Genomic DNA, 24,701 nt, shown 5'->3' with positions numbered 1-24,701 from the left:
AGCTTCCCATGGCCCAGGGGGCCTGCAGTGCATGGGTCAGACGCCTGGCGAGGCAAACCCTCGTTGCTCTACAGAGAGATGGGAGGGTGACTGGCCAATCCAAAGACTCAGGGTTTAAGCCCATCACAGCCACATGAAAACAAGGTCGTTATTTTTCCTTCAACAGCAAACAATTGTAAATTATTCCAAATGACTAAGCCTAACTACCTACATTGTTTCAGCTTCAGATGTAATGGATTTACTGCTCAATTTAAGACAAAACAAATCTGTAACCACCAAGCAGAGCTCCCAATAACGGTTGCCAGATCAGGTTGCCTGTTGGAAGCCCCGTTAGAAGCCAAGTGACCGGGGTAAGAATAAGCTCGCCATGGAGACACCGCGTGCGACATGGACCAAGAGATGCGGCGTGGACTCACAGGTTCTCTGGGGGTGGGTGGGGTGGGGGTGGGGGTCTCCAGCTGAGACCACCCACAGCAGCGCCACCCATAGAGCGAACTGCCCTCGACGATGGACGCGCTCTATCTGACACCGCCCAGTGCTGGCCACACGGGCCACTGTGCACTCGACATGCGGCCAGCGTGACAGAGGAACTGCCTTTGCACTTTGTTTCATTTTACTTTAAACGGCCGCCATGGTGGATGGAGAAGAACGGGCCAGGAGACACGTGGGTCCAAACAGGAGGACATCAGGGCTGCATCCCAGCTACCACGCCGGTCAGATGTCCCCGAGAGGCCTGTGGGACAACTGCTATGTGTGGATGGTCCCACAGGGGACCGAGTCACCATGGAGATGGGTGGACTCTACGATCCCCCCAGCCCCACCCTCTCCCGCGCATGCTTACATTTTCAGACCCCTGGCAGATGTGAGCGTGGGCCAACTCCACGGCGATGACCTTCACGTGCGGCCGGAGGGCCTCCCTCGGGCAGCCTCGGATGATGGAGGCAAAGACCAGGAGGCCGGAGGGGGAGGGAGACTTCCTCAGCATCGACAAGATCAACTTCAGAAACACCTCCGGGCTGACGAAGGTCCCGATCAGCTCTGCAGATCTCGTGCACTGAGGGCAGATGGAGGAGGCCTGAGGCTGCCGCCCCTCTCAGCCCCTCGCTGCTCTGCGTCTGCCGTGCCCGCTTTCACCTGCCAGAAGCAGCCCTGCAGGCCCGTCTCTTCCTAACGTGCTCAAACACCCACGAAAACTGGTGAGTCCCCTCATGAGCTCAGAAGTGCCCGGGGAAGGAGTTCATGCCATTTGGCGTGGGCACGGCTGTCAGAGCGTCCTCTCTGAGGCCCGACTGCCTGAGCTGGACTCATGGGGGCGGCTCTGCACGTCTGTCCGAGCAGTGACCACTGCAGTGGCCTGCGGGTGGAGGATGTGTTTACCTTCAGACACAGGGCCGCTCACCTGCACATGCTTAATTTAAAGAGAACCGTTAAACGCCTTTTTTATGGGCACGAAGGCTGGATGCAGAAGGCTGGGGAGAGCCCGGGGGCCACGGAAACATCTACACCTTCACACAGGGGCGACTGCGTGACTGCTGATACGTGTCCAAGTACACACACTGCAGAACTAGGAAGGGTGCATGCAGCCCCTGAGGACAGTGGAATGCCACTCACACTGCGGACCACGGCCTTCTCCTCGTCGGCACAGGCGTGGAGCAGGGTGCGCAGGACGGGCTCCAGGTGCTGCGTGATGTGGCCTTCCGCGTGCAGCAGCAGTACCGCCAGCAGCTGTGCCGACTTCACCCTGGTCGCCACCACCCAGTCGGTGATGTCGTGACAGATGGCGGGAAGGATCTTGGAGAGGTTTCTGAAGACCAGCTCCCGGCAGCCCAGCCCCGGGCGGCTCCCTGTGGGTCATAAAGATGGATGGGAACCGGTGAAATTTACAAACAAGATCTCAACGATTCATGTACGAAGTCACTTACTACACATTCCTCACTTAAGGCACACCTACGGGTTTTATTTTGAGGTCTTAAAAAACTCAAACCAACTCTGAAGACAGAAATGACGCCACAAAGTGTCATAATTTACTTTAAGTCTTTACAGCGATCCTGAGGTGTGACTCACAGTAAACTACATGCTCGAAGGGCACAACCCTGAAGTTCCGACAGATGGATACCACTGTGAACCATCACGGCCATCAAGGTAACGCGCACCTGCCACCCAGAAGGTCCCCGTGCTCCCGACGATGCCCTCCCCTGCCCCCGGGCAGCCCCGGTCGGCTTCCTGTCGCTATGGGGAGCCGCAATTTCCCGATTTTCTGTGAGTGCAGCTGCGCAGCACACGCTCCTCTCTGCCTGGCTTCCTCCGCTCCGAGGCCCAGCAAGTGGTGGGGGGCGCCGGCCCGTGCTCACTGCTGAGCAGCGTTCCAGCACACGGACAGACCACAGTCTGTCTGTCTACCTGCCGATGGACGTCTGAGCAGTTCTGCCGTGGGCTGTCGCCGACGAGACTTCTCTCGGGTGGGCGCCCTGGAGCGCCACGGCTAAGCACATGGAAGGTGGGCACTATACGGATTAAGAAATGGCCGAGCGGTTTTCCAACGCTGCTGCACTGCTGTCTGCCCTCCCCAGCCGTGCACGAGGCCTGAAGCTCCTCCACACCTGGCACGGGCAGTCCTAGGTCAAGCCTCCAGGCAGGGAGGGGCATCTCCTTGTGGCTTTGATGTGCATTCTCCTCACGAGCAATGCCCTGGAGCACTGACTCATGGGCTTGTTTGACATCTGTGTGTCCTCAGTTAAGTGTCTTTCCAAACTTTTTTTGCCACTAAAAAACTGGATTGTGTTCTTGATATTGAGTTTGAGAGTTCTCTCTGTGCTCTGGACACAAATCCTTATGTAGACAATTTGCAAACGTCTCAGTCTGTGCCCTGTCGTTTCATTCTCTTAATGTCTTTCAAAGAGCAGAAGTTTTCATTTTGATGAAAAGCAATTTATCAGTCATTCTTTTGTGGAGTGTATTTAGGTCGTACTCTTAGATCCACATGGCATTTGGGGTTAATTTTCATTTATCAGGATGGTTGGATCCAAGCCCACTTTTTTTGCACATCCAGTGATTCCAGCACCATTGCTGAGACGTCTTTTCTCCCCTTGTCTTTGCAACTTGCCAAAATTCAGAGTCCACATGCCTGTGTCTGTTTCTGGACTCTGCTCTGTTCCACTGGTCTATCGGTCTGATTTTTTATTTTTTTAATTTATTTTTGGCTGTATTGGGTCTTCGTTGCTGCGCACAGGCTTTCTCTAGTTGTGGTGAGTGGGGGCTACTCTTCATTGCGGTGCATGGGCTTCTCATTGCAGTGGCTTCTCTTGTTGTGGAGCACGGGCTCTAGGCGCGTGGGATTCAGTAGTTGTGGCACACGGGTTCAGTAGCTGTGGCTCGCGGGCTCCAGAGCGCAGGCTCAGTAGTTGTGGCACACGGGCTTAGCTGCTCCGTGGCATGTGGGATCTTCCTGGACCAGGGATCGAACCCGTGCGCCCTGCATTGGCAGGCAGATTCTTAACCACTGCGCCACCACGGAAGTCCATGTCAGTCTGTTTTTATGTTCATAACCTCACCATCTTGATTACTGCGTTTTATGTCTTAAAACCAGACGTACTCATCTTTCAACCTGGGCCTTTGTCTTCAAAGTTTTGGCTGTGCTAGGTCCTTTATGTTTCCTTGTGAATTTCAGGATAAGTTTCTCAATTTCTATAAAAAAGCCTTCGAGGATTTTGATTACAAGATTTTGACCTTAAAGACTCAAAACAACTCTAGAGATAGAAATGAGACCGTGACATGTCAAAGTTTAAAGCGTGTTTTAGTAAAAAGAACAGCTTGTACCATGAGGCCTCACTTTGAATTTTTGTTCCTGTTACTTTTCTCTTTTTATGGTATATGAGAGAATTAGTTCTAAATGTTTCAGATTCTGCTGGCGGTTTAAGTGAGCTTGTTACAATTTTGTAAAAAACAAAAAGGAAAACAATAAATGCCCTTTTCTTCCTGACGACATGTCCCTTGTGGAAAGTTTGTGGGATGAGGGGACAGGTTAGGATCGTCTGGGGAGTGGTCCACTGACAGGCGGGCACACGGCCTGAGAGGCATTTCCAGAGATGCGCGCCTCACTCTGAAGATGGCTCTGAAGCCTCCTTTCCTGTACTTGATACGGCAGACGTGATAATTTAAAAGATGGTGCATTCTCAAACTTTACTAAATCAGAAAAAACCCTGCTGGCAACTAATTTTTGTACCTTTTCCAAAACATGCGTGATTTCCCCTCATAGCAGTTGTGCGGCATGGGAGGTGAAGCTGCATGAATAAACATGTGGACGAAAAAAAAAAAAACACGGGCCTCCCAGGTATGGGGGAGGAGCCGCCTTCTGGGTCTCACAGTGAACAGCAGCGGGTGCACACGAGGCATGAGCAGTTGTCTTCATGCTGCCCTTCGTGCAAGGCGTCCCCTCCAGGGTGGCCGTCCGAGCCTGACTTCACCTGACCAGGGCTGGAGGGGCCTGCGGGCCCAGGTCCCGGTCCCTCCCATGGTGCTGCCTGTCTGACCTGGTGCATGTATGCTAGGCTTTGTCCCTGCCAGCGGCACTCCACCATCACTCCACTGTAAGAAGACACCTGCAGACAGACTGCAGTGATACAGGCGTCCGATCAAGTTCAGTGGAAGGGACTTCGTTCCTAGACAGAAAGTGTTTCCAGAGCAGAAGAAACTAGACACATGTGGGGTTGAGGGGCAAAGAGGGGGGCCGCAGCCCGGCGGGCAGGGGGCTTCCTTGGAAATGCAGCCCGGATCTGACTCAAGAGCTAAGGGAACACATGGCATGCCCGCGCACACACACGCACACGCGGGCGCTCACGGTCTGGCAGAGAACCACGACGAGGGGCCGGACGGGAGGTCCAGCAACGGGAGGCTCTGTTCTGAGGGTAGCATCACGCAGAACGCGAGGACTGCATCTCACCGGCTACCTGTGTGTTTGCTTCTCCAGGTGAAGCTCACAGAGCAGCTTCGTGAGATGACAAAGCACCGCCCATTTCCAACGCTTCCCCATCAGGCTCACGCTCCTCGGATGGCCGCGCCCCTCACGTACCCAGGGAGGCCCGCCCAGGACCCCGAGGGAGGCCCTTCCCGCCGTCCGGCTCTACCTCCGGGACTCGCCCTGCTGCACCGCTGGCCTGGGCTGGCCGCGCTCACCTGGCGAGGGGTGGTGTGCGGGGGGCGGGCCAGCGAAGTCCAGCTTGTCCTTGAGGTCCTCCTCGTTCTCCATCTGCCAGCGCAGCCCGACCTGCTCCCAGAGGCCGGCTGCCTCGCACCTGCCGCACAACACAGACCCGGGTCAGGGGGCGCCCTCGGGGGGGCGGCCGGGTCTCTGCCCGAGGGAGCTCACCAGTGAGTCTGCCACGCCTCCATCACTAACCCAAGCAAAGTGCTAAAGATGCAAAACTGTACTGTCAAAGTCCCATGGCCTCCAAGCACGCGGGATGCGGGGACACGGTGGCTCCCACAAGACTGGACCAAAGGAAACAACCACCGCCGTAAACAACAGCTTAGGAAAAGCCAGCGCCTGGTGAGGCGAGCAGGAGGGAGGCGCGCGGCACGGCGGCTCTGGGGCGGGACGTGTTGCCCTGGCACCCAGAACCTCGGCCTGTCCGCCACGTTGCCACTTACGCGATCTCGGGGATCTCGTCGTCGAGGCTGCTCAGGAGAAGCGGGATGAGCTTGTGCAAGAATGAGTAGCGGTCCCGCAGGTGCAGCAGCCAGCCCCCGACCACACGCGCCACTGCCTGGCGCACCTGCAGGCAGAGGAGGGTGAGCGGCCTGCACGCGCGTGGGGCCCGCGGCAGCCCAGGCCCCCGTGCGGGCACACAGAGGCCCCAGAGCCCGCTCCGGTGCTCTGGCAGCTCTGCATCCCCATCTCGGGCCTGGAACGAGATGCTAGCACCCTAGGTCTCGCTGCTTCAACCCCTGTCCTCCGGGCTCAGGCCGGACCCTCCACTGGCCACGGCAGGTCCTGCAGCCCCGCCTCAGCCCTGTGGCATGTTTGCGGCCTCCTGTGTGGGAACCTCCTGGCTGGGCTGGGCACTGGCCGCCTATGTCCAAGAAGGTGACGTGCGTGCCTCTACCCACCTCACCCACTGCAGGGAAGAGGTGAGCTTCATGTCGCACGTGACCCGGGGAGCAGCAACAGGCCTCTGTTTTTATCATGTTCTGATTGGACCCAAGGATTCCGATGCCCGTTCCAGTTTAGTCGGGCAGGATCCCACCCACGGGGGCTCGGGTTACATCGCACCCCGCGGGCTCCCAAAGTAGCCAGCACTGGACGAGGAGCAGCCGCGCTGCCTCGGCTTCGGGTTCTCCTCTACGTCACTGGAACTCACCTGGGAGGTAAGTTTCATTCTTTCATCCGCCCCTCCCCTCCCCTTCCATCTACCCCCCTCCCCGGGGCCCCCCCTGTCATTCCTGAGCGCCAGTGAGGGGCTGGGGGCCAACCAGACCTGCTCCCTCTCCCTTCCACCAGGGTTCTGGCCCAGGGCAGGTGCGCACAAGCGCCCAGGGCCTGAGCTGATCGCCTGTGGGGCGCCAGCAGCGGGGCAGGTGGGGCTGTTCCCAGGCAGGCTCCTGGGCAAACACCTATACGGTCACATCCTTGGAGCCTCAACAGCAGGGTCAGTGCTTTATCCCAACTACACAAAGCACACAGAACTCCGTCTTCTAGATGAAACACCCACAATCAGAGACGAGCAATGTGCAGAGGGAGCGCCCGACGGTCAGGGCGAGCCTGGGGCAACCGAGGGCACGTGCCTGCTTATGGGCAGTGACTTAACCTGAGCTGGGTGCTCTCACCTGGATGGTGCACTCAGGGGACCGGGGCCTTTCTGGGCCTGGAGGAAGCTGTGACAGCCCTGCTGCACCGGGACACCACCCCTTCCCACCTCCTTGGACATATCCTGCAGACCTCAAGTGACCAGGCTCCCGAGGGAAAAGCAAGGCCATCCCTCTGGGGCCCCTGCTGAGAAAGTAGGGAGGGACGGGCCTCTCATCACTCCCTGGGTAAGTGATCGGAGCCTCTAATCTTCCTGTGTAATAGAACAGGCACCTGGAGCCATTCTGGCTGTCTGCACACACTCTAGCAAAACTGTCCTGACTCGTGCAAGTTCAATGTTTCATTGTATAAAGTAACTGTGACCAGCACAGAGAAAGGTGCTCAGCATCACTAATCACTAATCCTCAGGAAAATGCAAGTCAAAACCACAGGGAGATACCAGCTCACGGATGCAGAGGAACTGGATCCCTTGTACATTGCTGGTAGGAATGCAAAGCAGTGCAGCCACGTGGAACACAGTTTGGTGACTTCAACAAGCTGCACATGTGTTACTGTAGGACGGACACAGCAATTCCACTCCTGAGTGTTTACCTGAAAGAAGTGAAGCAGGACTCAAACGGATCCCTGCACACCATCGTCCTCAGCATCCCTATGCACAACAGCTAGAAGGTGGCAACAACCCAAGAGTCCGTGGACGGATGAATGGAGGAACGCAGTGTGGTCTGTCCACACGGTGGATGCTACTTAGCCTTAAAAGGAGCAAAGCACTGACACCTGCCACAGCTGGGTGGACCTCACCAACACAATGCTGAGTGAGAGAGGCCAGCCACAACAGACCCCATCCTGATTCCACTTACATGAAACAGCTAAATTGTCAGATCCAGAGAGACAGAAAGATTAGAGGTCATCAGGAGGGTGGGGGGGACGGGGAGTAATTGCTTAATGGTCACAGTTTCTGTTCGCGATGATAAAAAAAGTTTTGGATGGTGGTGATGGTTGCACAGCACTGTGAATGTACTTAATGTCACTGAACTGTGCACTTAAAAATGGCTAAAATGGCAAATTTTGTTACAAACATTTTACGAAAAAATTTAAAATTAATGATGTAATATATCAAAAACATTGAACGCTTTAAGTGAGGGAATTGTATGGTATGTAAATTATGGCTTGATAAAGGTGTTTTAAAAAATGAAACAGGGGCTTCCCTGGTGGCGCAGTGGTTGAGAGTCTGCCTGCCGATGCAGGGGACATGGGTTCGTGCCCCGGTCCGGGAAGATCCCACATGCCGCGGAGCGGCTGGGCCCGTGAGCCATGGCCACTGAGCCTGCGCATCCAGAGCCTGTGCTCCGCAACGGGAGAGGCCACAACAGTGAGAGGCCCGTGTGCCGGAAAAAAAAAAAAAAAAAAAAGAAACAAATCAAAATAAAGAGTTAATTATAAGGGAGCCCCCATAAGACGATCAGCTGATTACTCTACAGAAACGCTGCAGGCCTGAAAGGAGTGGCAAGATATATTCAAAGTCCTGAAAGGGAAAAATCTGCAACCCAGGATACTCTATCCAGCAAGATTACCATTTAGAATAGAAGGAGAGAAAAAGAATTTCTCAGACAAGCAAAAACTAGAAGAACACAGCAATACTAAACCTATCCTAAAAGAAATATTGAAAAGTCTTCTCTAGATAGAAAAGAAGCGAGAAGCTATAGGAAAGAGAAAAATCACAATTGGAAAGTAAATCACTTAAATAAGCCAGTATACAGGTTAAAAAAAAATGTAAAAAATTTTTGTGACAGCAACAATAGCCACAATGAATGACAAAAGGATAACTATGAAGATGTAAAAGAGGACATCAAAATCATAAAACGTGGGCGAGATGAAGATGTAAAAGAGGACATCAACATCATAAAACGTGGGCGAGAGGAGTAAGAAAATGTCGATTTTTTTTCTTTTAGAATGTGTTTGAGCCCCTAATGACTATCAGTCTAAAGCAAGCAGATATACCTATGGGTTAACATACTTGAAAAACAGGGTAACCACAAATCGAAAACATACAACAGATTCACAAAACCCAAAAAGAAGAGAACACAAGCATAATATAAAAGGAAATCATCAAATCTCTGGCTAGGCTCACCAAGAAGAAAAGAGAGAGGTCCCAAATAAATAAAATAAGAAATGAAAAAGGAAAAATAACAACTGATACTGCAGAAATACAAAAGACCATAAGAGAATACTATGAACAATTATATGTCAACAAATTTGACAACCTAGAAGAAATGGACAAGTGTCTAGAAACATACAGCTCACCAAAATTGAAACAAGAAGAAATAGAAAACTTAAACAGACCAATTACTAGAAGTTAAGTAGAATCTGTAATAAAAAAGCTCCCTGGGCTTCCCTGGTGGTGCAGTGGCTGAGAATCTGCCTGCCAATGCAGGGGACATGGCTTTGAGCCCTGGTCTGGGAAGATCCCACATGCCGCGGAGCAACTGGGCCCATGAGCCACAATTACTGAGCTTGCACGTCTGGAGCCTCTGCTCCGCAACAAGAGAGGCCGTGATAGTGAGAGGTCTGCACACCGCGATGAAGAGTGGCCCCCGCTTGCCACAACTAGAGAAAGCCCTCGCACAGAAATGAAGACCCAACACAGCCATAAATAAATAAATAAATTAAGTAATTAATTAAAAAAAAGAAAAAGCTCCTTGCAAGGAATTCCCTGGCGGTGCAGTGGTTAGGACTTGGCGCTTTCACTGCCAGGGCCCAGGTTCAATCCCTTCTTGGGGAACTAAGATCCCACAAGCTGCATGGTGTGGCAAAAAACAAACAAACAAAAACAAAAACAAAACAAAAACTCCCTGCAAACAAAAATCCAGGACTGGGTGGCTTCACTGAGGAATTCTACCAAGCATACAAAGAATGTACACCTATCCTCCTCAAACTCTTCCAAAAGACTGAAAAGGAGGTAACACTCCCAAAGACATTCTATGAAGCCACCATCACCCTGATACCAAAATCAGACAAAGACACCACCAAAAAAGAAAATTATAGGCCAATATCTTCCATGAATATAGATGCAAAAATTCTCAACCAAATATTACCAAACCCAATCCAAGAACACATAAAAAAGATCATACACCACGACCACGTTGGACTCATCCCAGGGTCACAAGGATGGTTCAACATACGCAAACCCATCAATGTGAAACACCACATCAACAAAAGACAAAAACCACATGCTCATCTCAAGAGATGCAGAAAAAGCATTTGATAAAATTCAACATCCATTCATGATAAAAACTCTTACCAAAGTGGGTATAGAAATAACATATCTCAACATAATAAAAGCTACTTGTGACAAACCCACAGCCAACACAATACTCAATGGTGAAAAGCTGAAAGTCTTCCTCCACTCTCACCACTTCTATTCAACATATATTGGAAGTCCTAGCCACAGCAATCAGATAAGAAAAAAGAATAAAAGGTATCCAAGTTGGAACAGAAGAGGTAAAATTCTCACTATATGCAGATGACATGATACTATATTTAGAAAACCATGAAGACTCCACACAAAAACTACTAGAACTGATGAACAAATTCAGCAAAGTAGCAGGATACAAGATTAACATAGAGAAATTGGTTGCATTTCTTTACACTAACAATGAAACATCATAAGGAAATTAAAACAAAAAAACTTTTAAAAATTGCAACCAAAAAATTAAAATACTTAGGCATAAATCTGACCAAGGAGGTAAAAGACTTACGTGCTGAAAGCTATAAAACATAAAGAAATCTATAGATTCAATGTGATACCTATCAAATTACCCATGACATTTTTCATAGAGTGAGAACAAATAATCCTAAAATTTACATGGAATCATAAAAGATCCAGAATTGCCAAGGCAAACCTGAGGAAAAAGAAAAAAGCAGAAGGCATAACCCTCCCAGACTTCAGACAATACTATGAAGCTACAGTAATCAAAAGAGCATGGTAGGGGCTTCCTTGGTGCAGTGGTTAAGAATCCGCCTGCCGGGCTTCCCTGGTGGCGCAGTGGTTGAGAGTCTGCCTGCAGATGCAGGGAACACGGGTTTGTGCCCCAGTCCGGGAAGATCCCACATGCCGTGGAGCGGCTGGGCCCGTGAGCCATGGCCGCTGAGCCTGCGCGTCCGGAGCCTGTGCTCCGTAACGGGAGAGGCCACCGCAGTGAGAGGCCTGCGTACCGAAAAAGAATCCGCCTGCCAATGCAGGGGACACGGGTTCAAGCCCTGGTCTGGGAAGATCCCATATGCCACAGAGCAACTAAGCCCATGCGCCACAAGAAGCCACTGCAATGAGAAGTCCGTGCACTGCAACAAAGAGCAGCCCTCGCTCGCCACAACTAGAGAAAGCCCATGTGCAGCAACGAAGACCCAACGCAGCCAAAAATAAATTTATTTAAAAAAAAAAAACCAGCATGGTATTGGCACAAAAACAAACATATGGATCAATGGACTAGAGAGCCCAGAAATAAACCCACACAACTATGGACAATTAATCTTTGACAAAGGAGGCAAGAATACACAATGGGGAAAAGACGGTCTCTTCAGCAAGTGGTGTTGGGACAGTTGGACAGGCGCATGTAAATCAATGAAGTTAGAACACACCCTCTCACCATACACAAAAATAAACTCAAAATGGCTTAAAAACTTAAACATAAGACATGACACCATAAAACTCCTAGAAAAGAACATAAGCAAAACATTCTCTGACATAAATCATACAAAGGGTCAGTCTCCAAAGCAACAGAAATAATAGCAAAAATAAACAAATGGGACCTAATCAAACTCACAATCTTTTGTACAGCCATGGAAACCATAAACAAAACGAAAAGATGACCTATGGACTGGGAGAAAATATTTTCAAATGATGTGACCGAGGGATTAATTCCCAAAATATACAAACAGCTCATACAGCTCAACAACAAAAAACCAAACAACCCAATCGAAAAATGGGCAGAAGACCTAAATAGACATTTCTCTAAAGAAGACATACAGATGGTCAACAGGCACATGAAAAGATGCTCAACATTGGTAATTATTTGAGAAATGCAAATCAAAACTACAGTGAGGTATCACCTCACACAGGTCAGAATGGCCATCATTAAAAAGTCTACAAATAACCAATGCTGGAGAGTGTGGAGAAAAGGGAACCCTCCTACAGTGTTGGTGGGAATGTAAGTTGGTGCAGACACTATGGAGAACAGTATGGAGGGTCCTCAAAAAACTAAAGCTATAGCTAACATATGATCCAGCAATCCCACTCCTGGGCATATATCCAGAGAAAGCCATAATTCGAAAAGATTCATGCACCCCTATGTTCACAGCAGCACTATTCACTATAGCCAAGACATGGAAACAACCTAAATGTCCACGGACAGATGAATGGATAAAGAAGATGTGGTGCATATATACAGTGGAATATTACTCAGCCGTAAAAAAAGAATGAAATAATGCCACTTGCAGCAACACGGATGAACCTAGAGATTGTCATACTAAGTGAAGTAAGTCAGAGAAAGACAAATACCATGTGATATCACTTATATGTGGAATCTAAAATATGACACAAATGAACCTATCTATGAAACAGAAATAGACTCAGACATAGAGAACACACTTGTGGTTGCCAAGGGGGAGGAGGGTGGGAGAGGGATGGAGGGGGAGTTTGGGAGTAGCAGATGCAAACTAGTTCATACAGGATGGGTAAACAACCAGGTCCTACTGTAGAGCAACATCCTGTCATAAACCATAATGGAAAAGCGTCTAAAAGACAACGTACATATACGTCTAACTGAATCACTTTGCTGCACAACAAATTAACACAACGTTGTAAATCAACTATACGCCAATAAAAAAAAAGAAGAAAGAAACAAATCAAGAACGTGTGGTTGGAGGCAGGGTGGGTTGCTGCGAGCGGCCTGGGGCCAGACCCAGGCCTGGAGCGGGAGGCCAGCTCCAGCTGGGGGCCCTGCGTACCTTACAGCAGCCCCAAGCCTCGGACGTGGAGGACTTCCGTGGGAAGGAATGAGATGATCTTTAATGTATGGATGGACAGGACACGAGGAGGCTGGCACTCCTGCTGTCGGGGCCACAGGGGCCACGGGCCGACCACCCTGCAAGTCCCCCACTGGCAACCACCGCTCCTCCCACCCCAAGGGACCGGAGCCCTTCACCCCATCCTCCCTTTGGGAGAGAGCCTGCCCTCACAGCCTTCACTCTGCTCCCCACGGCCTCAAATCCATGACACGCCCTCTGAGCTGGCTTCTGCCAACAAGAGCCGGTTCTCTCACCTCCACCTGCCTGCCTGTCTTGTCTGTCTGTCTCTCCTCAGGCCCCAAAGCCAATGGAAGGAATTACCCCAACACACCAACCCTGGCTCCATCCTCCTCCCAGGCCTCGTTTGCCAACCTCTGCGGCTTTTTGATTAAATCACCTTGATGGAGGAGGATGTTACAGATGCTTCTGCAAACCGTGGAAATACTCAGTTTAGAGTTTCTTCCTAAAAGGAAGCAGTCCTTAACAAATATATTAAGACAACTCAGGTCTCCCCCAGCTTCTCAAAGACGTGAAATAGGAACACCTGTGACCGCGAATGATGGAAGGACACTTAACGTCACATATAGTGGCTTTAAAAAAAGACAAAAGTGAGGGAGTGACAAATAGCACACTGGCACACTTCTGGTGGAGAAAAGCGACTGCCTGGAGGAGAAACTCTGGTTACCTGGGGGACATCATCAAAGAGCCGCTGAGCAAAGTGAGGAAGGACGTCGTCCACTGACTTCCCGCTGCCAAACTGGATCACCGTGCCCGTGGCCTCGATGACGGCCACCCGCACCTTCCAGTGCTGGTGGGAGATGGACTGCATCAGGGGGCCGATCAAGGACTCCGACTGCATGTGGAAGTGGTCTGTGGGACGGGGAGACCATCAGTCACCAGGGGAGCCTGTGAGCGTCAACCCTGGCCTAGTTCCCTTGGGCTGGCCACACACAGCTTTGTACCCCAGCACCAGAAGAGGTGCAGAGTTGGGCGTGTGACCCAAACAACACCTCTCCGACCCAGAGACTTGGGAGGACCAAAGGGAAAAGGCCGGGGCTGGACCCATCTCAGCTGAACACAAGAGCTGGGAGGGGAGAACCTGAAGCTGCAGATGGCTGCGACAGGCACTCCAGAGTACGCTGAGTGGGGAGACACTGTGTGTCCCCACCTCTGGATGAGTCTGCAGCCAGACACCCAGCACGACCGCAGGAAGCTGGATCAGCACCGCCTCAGGCAAAGCCACCCCACTTCCTAAAGGCCTCACAGGAAGTCACGACCAAGGGCTCTTCGTGACAGCCAAGCGAACCCTCAGGTTTAGCAGTTGTGCCGCTGCTTGAGACCTTTCTGTAAGATCGCTATTTCTGTGATACTTGGGGCGAGTTCTTTCAGCGTTCGGGTCCTGAGATCGAGGCAGGCTTCGGTCCACTACTGCCCAGTGTGCGGGGAGCCAGAGGAGAGACCCCGTGCGCACAACTGGGGGGTGGGGGACAGAGGGGACGGCGTTGAGACGGGGAGATGCTTCACTCGGCAACCAGCGAGCATCCACTGCGGGCAGGCACTGCGCTCCGGGCTGCGGGTGCAACAGGGTGCGGACGAGGGCGGGCTTGGGGAGGGGGCGACGTGGGAGGAGACAAGGGCGGGCACCTGGCGTGGCGCGCGCCAGGCCCGCGGCGCACTCGCAGCTCTCTCGGCGCACGGCGGCGAAGGGGTCAAGCAGCGTGCAGCGCAGCACGCGCACCGCGTCGTCCAGGTGGGGCGCGAGCGCAGCGCCGCTCAGGCGTACGGCCAGGTGGAGCAGCTGCACTAGCGCCAGGCGCAGCTCCTCGCAGACCTCGGGCGGTGGGCGGCGCGCGGGCTCGGGGCCGGCCAGGCGCGCGGCGAGAGCGGGCAGCAGGCGCGGGAGGGCGTCACGGGGCCGGGCGGCTCGCCGCAGGCCCAAGTCCAGCAGGTGTACGGCCAGCGCGCGGCAGCCCTCGGCCGGGTCGGCCAGGCAGCGCAGCAGGCGCGGCAGCAGCAAGCGCGCCCACGGGCCCTGAAAGGCGGCGGCTGCGGCGGCGGGGTCGCCGTCGGGCGCCTCGGGCCGCGCCGCCTCCAGGGTGCGCTGCAGCGCCTCCAGCGCGCGCCGCCGGCCCAGCTTGCTGTCGGCCTCCAGACCGGGCAGCATGCGGCTCAGTACGCGGCTTAGCTCCGCCGCCTCGGCCGTCTCGGCGGCTTCCGCCGGGTCCGGGGACGCCGCGGCCTCGGTCGCCACCAGCGCCGCCATCTCCCCCGCGTTGCTAGTCACCAGGGGAGACCGGCGCTTTTACGACGGTCGCGGCGCGGATTACGGCGCGTTTTCCGGTCGGCTCCGAGAGTAACTTTATTGGCAGCTCGGAACACTGACAGGACACGGCCGGGGGGCGGGGCCGGGGCGGGGAGTCGGAGGGCTGAGGGGACGCGGGCCAGGCCGGGGGTCCTGGGCAGGTCTGGAGCCCGATATGATGGCCGCTGCGGACTTGTGTACAGTCAGGCGTGGTGGTCGTGCCCTTTCGTGTCCTCAGGTGGCTACTGTGACCCTCACCTCTCCTGCATGCCCGGGTCGGACCAGTTCCGTCGGATACGGTGACGTGGAGAGGGCACCTGGTCTCTCCGGCTCGGGTCTTCGTCTAGTGGGTGACACGTTAATCAGCGTGCAGTTACCGTGGTCCTGAGGGATGAAGGCCAAGGAACTTGGCGTAGACTGGAAGGCTTCCTGGAGGAGGTGACAGCCCCAGCGTAATATAGTGGGTAATTAAGAGTTAACTAGGTGAAGGGGGGGTGAAAGCGTTGCAGAGGGAGAGGACAGCATGGGCAAAGGCCTATGGTGGGAGTGGGACTGCTCAGTTGTGCCCCCCAAAGTTCACGTAGTGGAGTCCTGACCCCCCCAGGACCTCAAAACATGACCTTACTTAGCAATAGGGCCATTTAGACTCATCAAGTTAAGAAGGATGGGCCGTAATCCATATGACTGTGTCCTTATAGAAAGGGGAAACTGGAGACAGACAAGCACACAGGGAGAACGATCATGAAACACGGATGGCCATCTGCAAGCTTAGGAGAGCGGCCTGGAGCAGACTCACTCCCTCAACGGCTCTGGGGGAAGCAGCCTCTGACACCGTGATCCTGGACTTCTGGATTCCAGAGCAGTGGGGAGATAAATTTGTGTTGTTTAAGCCGCCAGGTTTATTTATGGTACTTGTTTGGGCAGCCCCAGGAACAAATACGGGGAGGGGGCCTGACACTGTTCCGGGAAATGAAGAAAAGTGCCCTGTGGCTAGAGCCCAGGGGCCCAGGGGGAGCAGGGTCCTCTGGGTGGCTCCACTGGGTCCCAGTGGGGGATGCAAGGGAGGATTTAAGGTGGAAGAGTTTCGCGTAAGGTTTGTGTTTTTAGAAAACTGCTTTGGCTGTTGCAGAACAGGTTAGCAGGGAGCCAGGCAGTCGCCACATGAGGCCGTTGCGAAGGCCGTGCTCTGGCTGAGATGAGTGAGTAAACACTTAAATGGGGGTGGTGGACTTCCCGCCCCAGAAGGTGCTGCAGACTCACTTTCCCAGCTGCTCCCCACGAAGTACAACTAAGTACCTTGCAGCTAGTTCAGCAGACAATGGGGAAAGGCTCTGAGCTGGAAAGGAGACGGGCTGACTGGGGACTCCAGCACTGGAGGAACAGCCATGGGATGGGTCCCTGGAGTTTCTCTTTCTTGTTTACAGGTTCCTGGAATAGGCGCTAGAGGGGGCTGCAACCCAGACCTGCCGACAGGCCACTCACTGAGTACACGATCACTGCCTCAGCATCTGTTCTGTGTGGCCCGCTGCCTGCGGGGCCTTGAACTGACAGGAGCCCTCCCGCGAGTGCGTGACCTAGATGACAGCCCGCAGAGTCACCAGTAAACCGAAGTTCCTGATGTGACCCCCCCGCCCAACACCCTTGTGATAACCTCTCTCCCTGTGGGCCCCATAGATTAAACCCCTGTGAAGCTCACCAAAACCCTGCTCCCTCTGGTTTGAACTGACCTATCCAGCCTTAGCCCAGGAACCCCAAAGCACAGCCCTGTGGACCTAATACAGGTGTGCGCCCCGGGTCCCGACTCCTGGGCACTCTGCCTGTACCTCCTCCAGGACCTGTGAGTCGTAAGCTTCCCTGTTCCGCTGTTTCTTGAGGTCTTTGTTGAACCACCAGGCAGCCTGGCCACATGCCTTCTGACACTGCAGGCAGCACCCACAGGGATGGAGTGACAGCCGGGGCAGCACCGGGAGAATGGAGCAGACAGGAAGGGCATTGCAAGGGATGGGGAAATAAAACTATCATTGGAACCACAGGCCATAAAAGTAGGCTGGAATTTATACACTAAACCTAAATTGGATGACTTTCTGCTGAAATAGAAGATTAATTTTTTGTTTGATGTGGACCATTTTTTAAAGTTTTTATTGAATTTGTTACAATATTGCTTCTTCTTTTTTTTTTTTTTTAATATATTTTGGTGTTTTGGCCGCGAGGCATGCGGGATCCTAGATCCCTGGCCAGGGATAGAACCTGCACCCCTTGCATTGGAAGGCGAAGTCTGAACCACTGGACTGCCAGGGAAGTCTCTGAAATAGAAGATTTAAATAAAATCAGGATTCTTCTAACACAATAACCAAAATGTCCAGTATACAGTAAAAAACCACTGGCCATACCAAGAACCAAGGAAAACCATTATTTGAACATGAAAAGAAGTGAACTGACGTGAACACCAAGATAAATCTTGGAATTATCTGAAAAGGATTTTAAAGCAGTCATAAAAATGCTTTTAAAAATGTTTATGGGGCTTCCCGGGTGGCGCAGTGGTTGGGAGTCCGCCTGCCAATGCAGGGGACACGGGTTCGTGCCCCGGTCCGGGAGGATCCCACATGCCGCGGAGCGGCTGGGCCCGTGAGCCGTGGCCGCTGAGCCTGCGCGTCCGGAGCCTGTGCTCCGCAACGGGAGAGGCCACAACAGTGAGAGGCCCGCGTACCGCAAAAACAACAACAACAACAAAAAAGTGCACAGAGCCTCAGATCTGCAGGACAATCGTTTTTATCACCAGAGTCTCAGAACAGGAGGAGGGAGAATGTGGGCTGAAAAAGTGTTTGAAGAAATAATGGCTGAAAACTTCCCAAATTTGGTGAAAGACATAAACCCATAGGTACAAGAAGCTAAGGAACCCCTATGTAGGATAAGCCTTCTGAAAATCCATACTAAGAAACATCATAATTAAATCTGTGAGGACTAAAGACAGAAAAAAAAATGTAAAAACAGCCAGAGAGAAATGATGTGTTCCCTAGAGAGGAACACCAGTGTGAATGACAGATTTCTCATCTGAAATCACAGCAGCCAGAAGGAAGTGGCATATTTTTTTTATATATATTTTTTATATCTGATTGTTGAAGCAAAAACTATAATACTGGGACTTCCCTGGTGGCACAGTGGTTAAGAATCTGCCTGCCAATGCAGGGGACAAGGGTTCGATCTCTGGTCTGGGAAGATCCCACATGCTGCAGAGCAACTAAGCCCGTGCACCATAACTACTGAGCCTGCACTCTAGAGCCCATGTGCCACAACTACTGAATCCCAGGCGCCTAGAGCCTGTGCTCCGCAACAAGAGAAGCCACCGCTATGAGAAGCCCGTGCACCACAACGAAGAGTAGACCCTGCTCTCCGCACCTAGGGAAAAGCCAGCACGCAGCAACAAAGACCCAATGCAGCCAAAAATAAATCAATTTATATATAAAAATTATAATACCGATGAGCTCTGTGCACGTGGGGGAAATATTTACAATAATTATATTTGAAAAGTGAGGGTAAAGGGCGGTTTCTGCACTGCACTAGATGTGAAACATCGGTACCAGTAAACTGATAATTACATACGTGCACAGGAGTGTGTGGAACAGCCACTAAGAAAAGTAAACAGTGATATACTCAATACGTTACAAAGTGGAATTCTAAAGGATGTTCAAGTATCCCATAATATGGCACGAGGAAACAAACACAAATAATAAAATGGCAAACTTAGCCTCTATCAATAGTTCAAAATGTAAAGGGGCCAAACACACCAGTTAGAAGACAAAGATTTGCAGAGGGAATAAAAAACCACGACCCAACTATATGTCATTTACCGTATGCTAAAACTCACTTCAAACGTAATGATGTGGGTAGGTTGAAAGAAAAAGGAAAAAGACATCGTGTAAACATTCACTTATAAAAAGCACAATGACTAATATCAGCTAATTTCCCTTCAGAGCGAGGGAAATTTCTACAGAAAAGGAGGTGCATTGTATAAGAATAAAAGGATCCATCCACCAGGAGGACACATAGCAATCGCAAATGCTTATGACCCAAACAACAAACCTTCAAGATACACGAAGCAAACACTGGCAGAGCTGAAAGGAGAGAGACCAACCCCCAGTTCCAGGTGAGGACCTCAGCGCCCACTCCACAAGTGCTGGAACTACTAGACATTCCACAAGGACACAACACCATCAACCAAAGGGATCGGTGGACATTTTACAGACCCTCCACCCAACAGAGCAGGATGCCCGGTATTCACAGGTGCCCAGGGACATGCCAGGATAGACTATCCATAAAACAGACCTCAGCAAATGTAAAAGAAGTGAAGTCACAGAGAGCATTTTCTCTGACAAAAAATGGAATCAAACTAAAAATCAGTAACAGACAATCTTCAAACGTGGAAATTAACTCGGTTCTACTCAGAAATAAAGAGGAAGGAACTATCGATACATGCAAGAACTTGGATGCATCTCTAGGGGATTATGCTGAGTAAAAGAATACAATCATACCAGATACCAATAGTGTGATTCCGTGTGTATAACATGCATGAGATAATTACAGAGATGGGGGACACGTGAGTGGTCCCCAGCTGTTAGGGGTGGGGCTGGGTGCGACTACACGGGTGGCAGAAGGAGCTTGTATAGTGATGGTGCTTGAGTGTCCTGACTGTGGTGGTGGCTACATGAGTACTTAGGGGGTATCTGGCCTCTTGTCCCGTCCCCATTCTTCCAGACTGAATAGAATAAGCAGGGGCAGTAGAACAGGGGGACCAAGGAGAGAAAAGTCTTTATCTGAGCAACATGAAACAGGAACAAGAAGCTACATAAAAGAAGCTGCGTAAAAGGTGGATGATAGAAGCAGATAATGCTAATTTCTGGTTAGTACACGTCCTAGAAAAAGGGATAATCAAAATGGGGCAGAGAAGGTATTCAAAGGGATAACCGAGACATTTGCCAGAGTTAAAAGTGAAAGACCTTCAGATTGAAGGAACTACACAGCACCAGTGAGGCACACGTATTGACATGTTGTGAAACTTAGGAATACCAAAGAAAAACAGGAGTTTGTGGGAGACTGCCAGAGAGAGAACAGGGTGCCTTCAAAGGGACAAGAGTCAAACTGATGTCAGATGTTTTTCTTTAGTTCCACAAATACTTTTGTAATTGCTTCCAGGGGCCCGTTTAGGGTAAAAAAAAAAAAAATGTTGATTTGTTTTTCCCCAACAGGAAAATATACGGACAAATCTGAACACAGTAAAGGAAAGGAAATGATAAAGGTTAGAACAGAAATTAATGAAACAGTAAAACGAACATACATACAACACAGATTATTAAAACCAAGAGTTTATTCTTTTTAAGGGCTAATAAAATCGATAACCCACCTGTCAGGACTGACAAGGAAAAAAGAAGTTCAAAAGCACGAATACCAACATGAGGGTAAAAGTTTATCATGAAAGGTTCTAAACATTAAAAAGATACTAAAGTAATAATACTTTATGCCAAAAAAATATATGAAATAGAGGAAATCCTAGGAAAACATAATTTACTAAAATCTCCACTAGAAGAAATAGAAACTCAGAATAGTCTACTACCTATTAAAGAAGTTGAATTTATCATTTCAAAGCTTCCCACAATAAAGGCTATAATCACAGATGGCAGCAAACACTTCAGAACACTTAATAAGGAAATAACTCCAACCGCCAAGTTGTCTTCTAAAGTGCCTGTACCATTTTGCATTCCCAGACAGTAATGAATGAGAGCGACCATTGCGTCACATCCTTGCCGCAATTGGTATTGTCAAGTTTTTTTTGAATGTTAGCTATTCTAATGGGTCTGTAGTGGCGTCTTGTTGTTTTATTTGCAATTCCTTATGGCGTATGATGTGAATCTTTTCATATCCTTGTTTTCCATTTTATATCTTATTTAGTGAGATGTACGTTCAGATCTTTTGTCCATTTTTAATTGTATTTATTGTTGAGTTTTAAGATTTATATATTTTGATACGTCTTATCAGATATATGTTTTACTATTTTCTCTCACTCGGTGGCTTTTCATTTTCTTAACAGTAATTGGCAGAGCAGAAGTTTTAAATTTTAATAAAATTCAACTTAGTTTTTTTTTTAAAAAGGAAATAACTCCAATCTGAAAATAGGAAGAGAGAACATCTCCCAACTCATTTTGTGGAGCCGGTGTCACAGCCTTGATCCCAAAAAGTGAGAGGGAAATTACAGAAAGGAATATTAGAGATCAACTTTTTTCAACACAGATGCAAAAATCCTAAACAAAATCTTAACAAATTAAATCTGGAGATAGGCACTTTAGAAAGGATAATACATTGAGACCAGACTGAGTTTATTCCAGGAATGCAAGTTAATTTTTTAACATTAAAAATTAATGTGATTTACCACATTTTTAAAAACATAAATAAATTTATTTATTTATTTTTGGCTGAGTTGGGTCTTTGTTGCTGCACACAGGCTTCTCTAGTTGTGGCGAGCGGGGGCTACTCTTCGTTGTGGTGCACGGGCTTCTTACTGCGGTGGCTTCTCTTGTCGTGGAGCACGGGCTCTAGGCACGCGGGCTTCAGTAGTTGTGGCTCGTGGGCTCAGTAGCTGTGGCTCGTGGGCTCTAGGGCACAGGCTCAGTAGCTGTGGCGCACAGGCTTAGTTGCTCTCTGGCGTGTGGGATCTTCCAAGACCAGGGCTTGAACCCGTGTCCCCTGCATTGGCAGGCAGATTCTTAACCACTGCGCCACCAGGGAAGTCCAACCACATTTTTAAAAAAGGAGAAAAATGGTGTGATCATCTCAGCAGTTGCAGATAAAGCACTTGATGAGATTTGACGCCCATTTGTCATTTAAAATCTTAGCAAGTTACGACTAGAAGGGAGGTTCTCTGCGGCATGTCTGCCAAAATCCCACAGCCAAAAAACATGTTCAGTGCAGCTGCTTCCAAAGTAGCCCATCCCCCGCTCTGCACACATGGCCGGCCCTCTCCCAGTCAAGCGGAGCCCCGGCTGGCCTGGAACTCGCTGTGGCCGCCAGAGTGCGCCAGAGGAGGGCCCAGCTGCTTGTGCCTGTCCTGAAGGTCTGGCCACCACCTCACCTGCTAGGATGGTTCTTATAAAAAACAAGCAGAAACTGACAGACATTTGGGAGGAAGAATGTGGAGGAATTAGGACGCTGAGGCCCGCCGGCGGGAATGAAAAGTAGTGCAGCCACCGTGGAAACTGTGGTGGTTCCTGAAAAAATTCAACAGGATTAGCGAGTGATCCGGCAAGTCCCCATCTGGATGTACGGGTGAAAGAAGGGGAGGCAAGGACTCTCGGGTTTGACACCCTCCTTCGCAGCAGCATATTCACAGCAGCTGAAAGGCGGGAGCACCCCACCCGCCCGCGCTGGGCGGATGGATACACAATACACGAGGCATATAGCTGACTCTCAGCCTTCAACAGGAACGCGGAGCTGACACCTGCTACCGTGTGGATGAACCTCGACCACGTTAAGCACAGTGAGAGAAGCTAGCACGAAAGGCCACGTGTTGTGTGATCCCATGTCCATGAGGCACCTGGCTCAGTGGCCTGGGCTGGGAATTCCAGTTGCTAGAGGCTGTTCCAAGGTCAGGTTTGGGGCAGGTGGATGGTGAGGTAAGAGGGAAAAAGCAAAACTTCTCTGTCCTTTCCCGGCCCGCCTCCCGCCTCAGCCTCACCAGAGGAAGGAAAAGGCTTTAACTTTAAAGTCAGGCTGGAGTTATGATCATTTCATAGCTCTGGACACTTACAATGACCGAGTTGACCCTGGGTTTATATCTTAACATGACAGTAGAACTTTGAAATTCTCTACGTTTGAGCCAAAATGTATAGGCAGGAGCAGAGAAGGAAACTCCTTCTCCGAATACATTTTAAAGACCCGGCCAAGGGCTTCCCTGGTGGCGCAGTGGTTTGAGAGTCCGCCTGCCGATGCAAGGGACGCGGGTTCGTGCCCCGGTCTGGGAAGATCCCACGTGCCGCGGAGCGGCTGGGCCCGTGAGCCATGGCCGCTGAGCCTGCGCGTCCGGAGCCTGTGCTCCGCAACGGGAGAGGCCGCAACAGTGAGAGGCCCGCGTACCTCAAAAAAAAAAAAAAAAAAAAAAAAAAAAGACCCGGCCAAGGTAGGAAAAAGCAGCTTCAGGTCTGTTCCAGGACCCCCTCATTCAGTGTCCTGGTTACAAACGTGGTGAAGTGTGTCGTTTCGCCAGCATAATAAACTGATGTAAGCAGATGCGCTGGGTTGGTCCATTCACTCGCTGTCTCCTCCGGCCGGTTCTCATGAGGCGCTCGGGGTCCCCGGCATCCGCAGCAGCTCCTCCTCCTAGCGGAGCCCGTGCTCGGTGCTCGGCGCTCGGGGCGCGGGGCGGGGACAGTCAATCGAAGGACGTCCTGAGCAGGTGCGGGGAGGAACAGAGGGCAGGATGCCTGAGGACAACACGGATGGGGGAAGACACTCGTCAGGGACAGACGAAAGCATGATGGGGCCCTGGGGACGGGCAGCCCTCGCTGCCTGAGGTTGTCACCAGCTTTGTTTTCTGCAGACGTTGGGGGAGTCACCATAAACTCAGGACCTTACACCCCCTGATCACCTCAGGGTCTGTGGGTCAGGAGTCCAGGCAGGGCTCAGCTGTGTCCCCTGAAGGTGGCCCCGGGTCCACGCAGAGGGCTGGGTCCTCTGCTGGGAGTGCCTTGGGTGCGCCTGGGGCCCACCCGCCACACCCCCAAACCATCCCCGGGAGCAGTGTGTGGATTAGATGCACTGACTGGTTCCTGCTGCCTCTCAGGAGCCTGCGGCCGCGCCCCAAGGCCGTGTCCCTCCCCTTCATCCCCGCTCTGGGCTCCCTGCTCTCCTGACCCCAGCTCCTCTCCCACATCCCCCCAGGTTGGCTCTCTGCTCCCGGGAGGAATTAGCTCGCTCCCCCATGAGGGACGTGGCTGGTCATGGGACTTGACCCTGGGCCTCTTGCTCTGCTCCCACCCGCTGGTCCCTTCAGTCTCTGTCAGCTGGGGTTGAAAGTCACACCCACCTAGACGGGTGGGGAGATTCGATGGCTCTTCCAGGTAAAGCCCCCGGCCCCGCCCCACGGCCCCACGCGGGTCAGGTGGCAGGGCCCACGTCAGCGCTGGGCGGGCGGGTGAGAACCCTCCTTTCCTCACCCCAGCGGATATCTGTCTCCTTGCCCTGCAGGAGGGGGGGATGGGGGGACAGAAGTTCAGTAAATGGCCTCTGGCACACTTAGAATAGAGCTGCAGCTGCAGGGAGCCCTGGGCGGCACCCCAGGGCCCAACCTGGCCCTCAGGTGTGGGAGCCACAGGGAGGGCTCCCCGCAGAAGCAATGTCCCCGTTGAGTCTTGCTGGGTGAACTGGACTTGGCAGAGTCAGGAGTTTGGGGCGGGGGAGAGGGGGGGTTGGAAAATAATGTGGCTTTGAAGTTGGACCTTTGCAAGACTTGGTGATTCGGGTTCCAGGGCTGAGGTGAGGACCTCGGGG

At 51.4% G+C, this 24,701-nt stretch overlaps 1 protein-coding gene and 1 long non-coding RNA gene across 4 annotated transcripts in view; one reads left to right on the top strand and one right to left on the bottom strand.

Annotated features, from left to right (window-relative positions):
• DNAAF5 (dynein axonemal assembly factor 5) overlaps positions 1 to 15,148 on the bottom strand; it is a 36,386-nt gene extending 21,238 nt beyond the window's left edge. The window contains exons 1-6 of the mRNA XM_030851069.2: positions 14,510 to 15,148; positions 13,551 to 13,735; positions 5,647 to 5,771; positions 5,173 to 5,291; positions 1,612 to 1,844; positions 842 to 1,054 (exon numbers count right to left, since the gene is read on the bottom strand). Coding sequence (XP_030706929.2) covers positions 842 to 1,054; positions 1,612 to 1,844; positions 5,173 to 5,291; positions 5,647 to 5,771; positions 13,551 to 13,735; positions 14,510 to 15,128 — 1,494 coding nt within the window. The 5' untranslated portion in view covers positions 15,129 to 15,148. The remainder of the gene's footprint in view (positions 1 to 841; positions 1,055 to 1,611; positions 1,845 to 5,172; positions 5,292 to 5,646; positions 5,772 to 13,550; positions 13,736 to 14,509) is intronic.
• On the top strand, positions 14,499 to 21,703 carry LOC115849604 (uncharacterized). 3 transcript variants are annotated; one of them, XR_011376742.1, is made up of 4 exons: positions 14,499 to 14,615; positions 15,406 to 15,605; positions 15,866 to 16,075; positions 16,592 to 21,703. It is a non-coding gene; the product is annotated as an uncharacterized lncRNA (long non-coding RNA). The 3 variants fall into 3 exon arrangements; XR_009559067.1 differs by lacking the exon at positions 14,499 to 14,615 and having other exon boundaries at positions 15,302 to 15,605; XR_009559068.1 differs by lacking the exon at positions 14,499 to 14,615 and having other exon boundaries at positions 15,302 to 15,631.
• The last annotated feature ends 2,998 nt before the right edge of the window (positions 21,704 to 24,701 follow it).

The sequence above is a fragment of the Globicephala melas genome, chromosome 15 (genome assembly GCF_963455315.2).
Source record: "Globicephala melas chromosome 15, mGloMel1.2, whole genome shotgun sequence".
Lineage (NCBI taxonomy): Eukaryota > Metazoa > Chordata > Mammalia > Artiodactyla > Delphinidae > Globicephala > Globicephala melas.
Note: the sequence above shows the minus strand (reverse complement) of the source record. Positions and strands in the feature narration are given on the sequence as shown.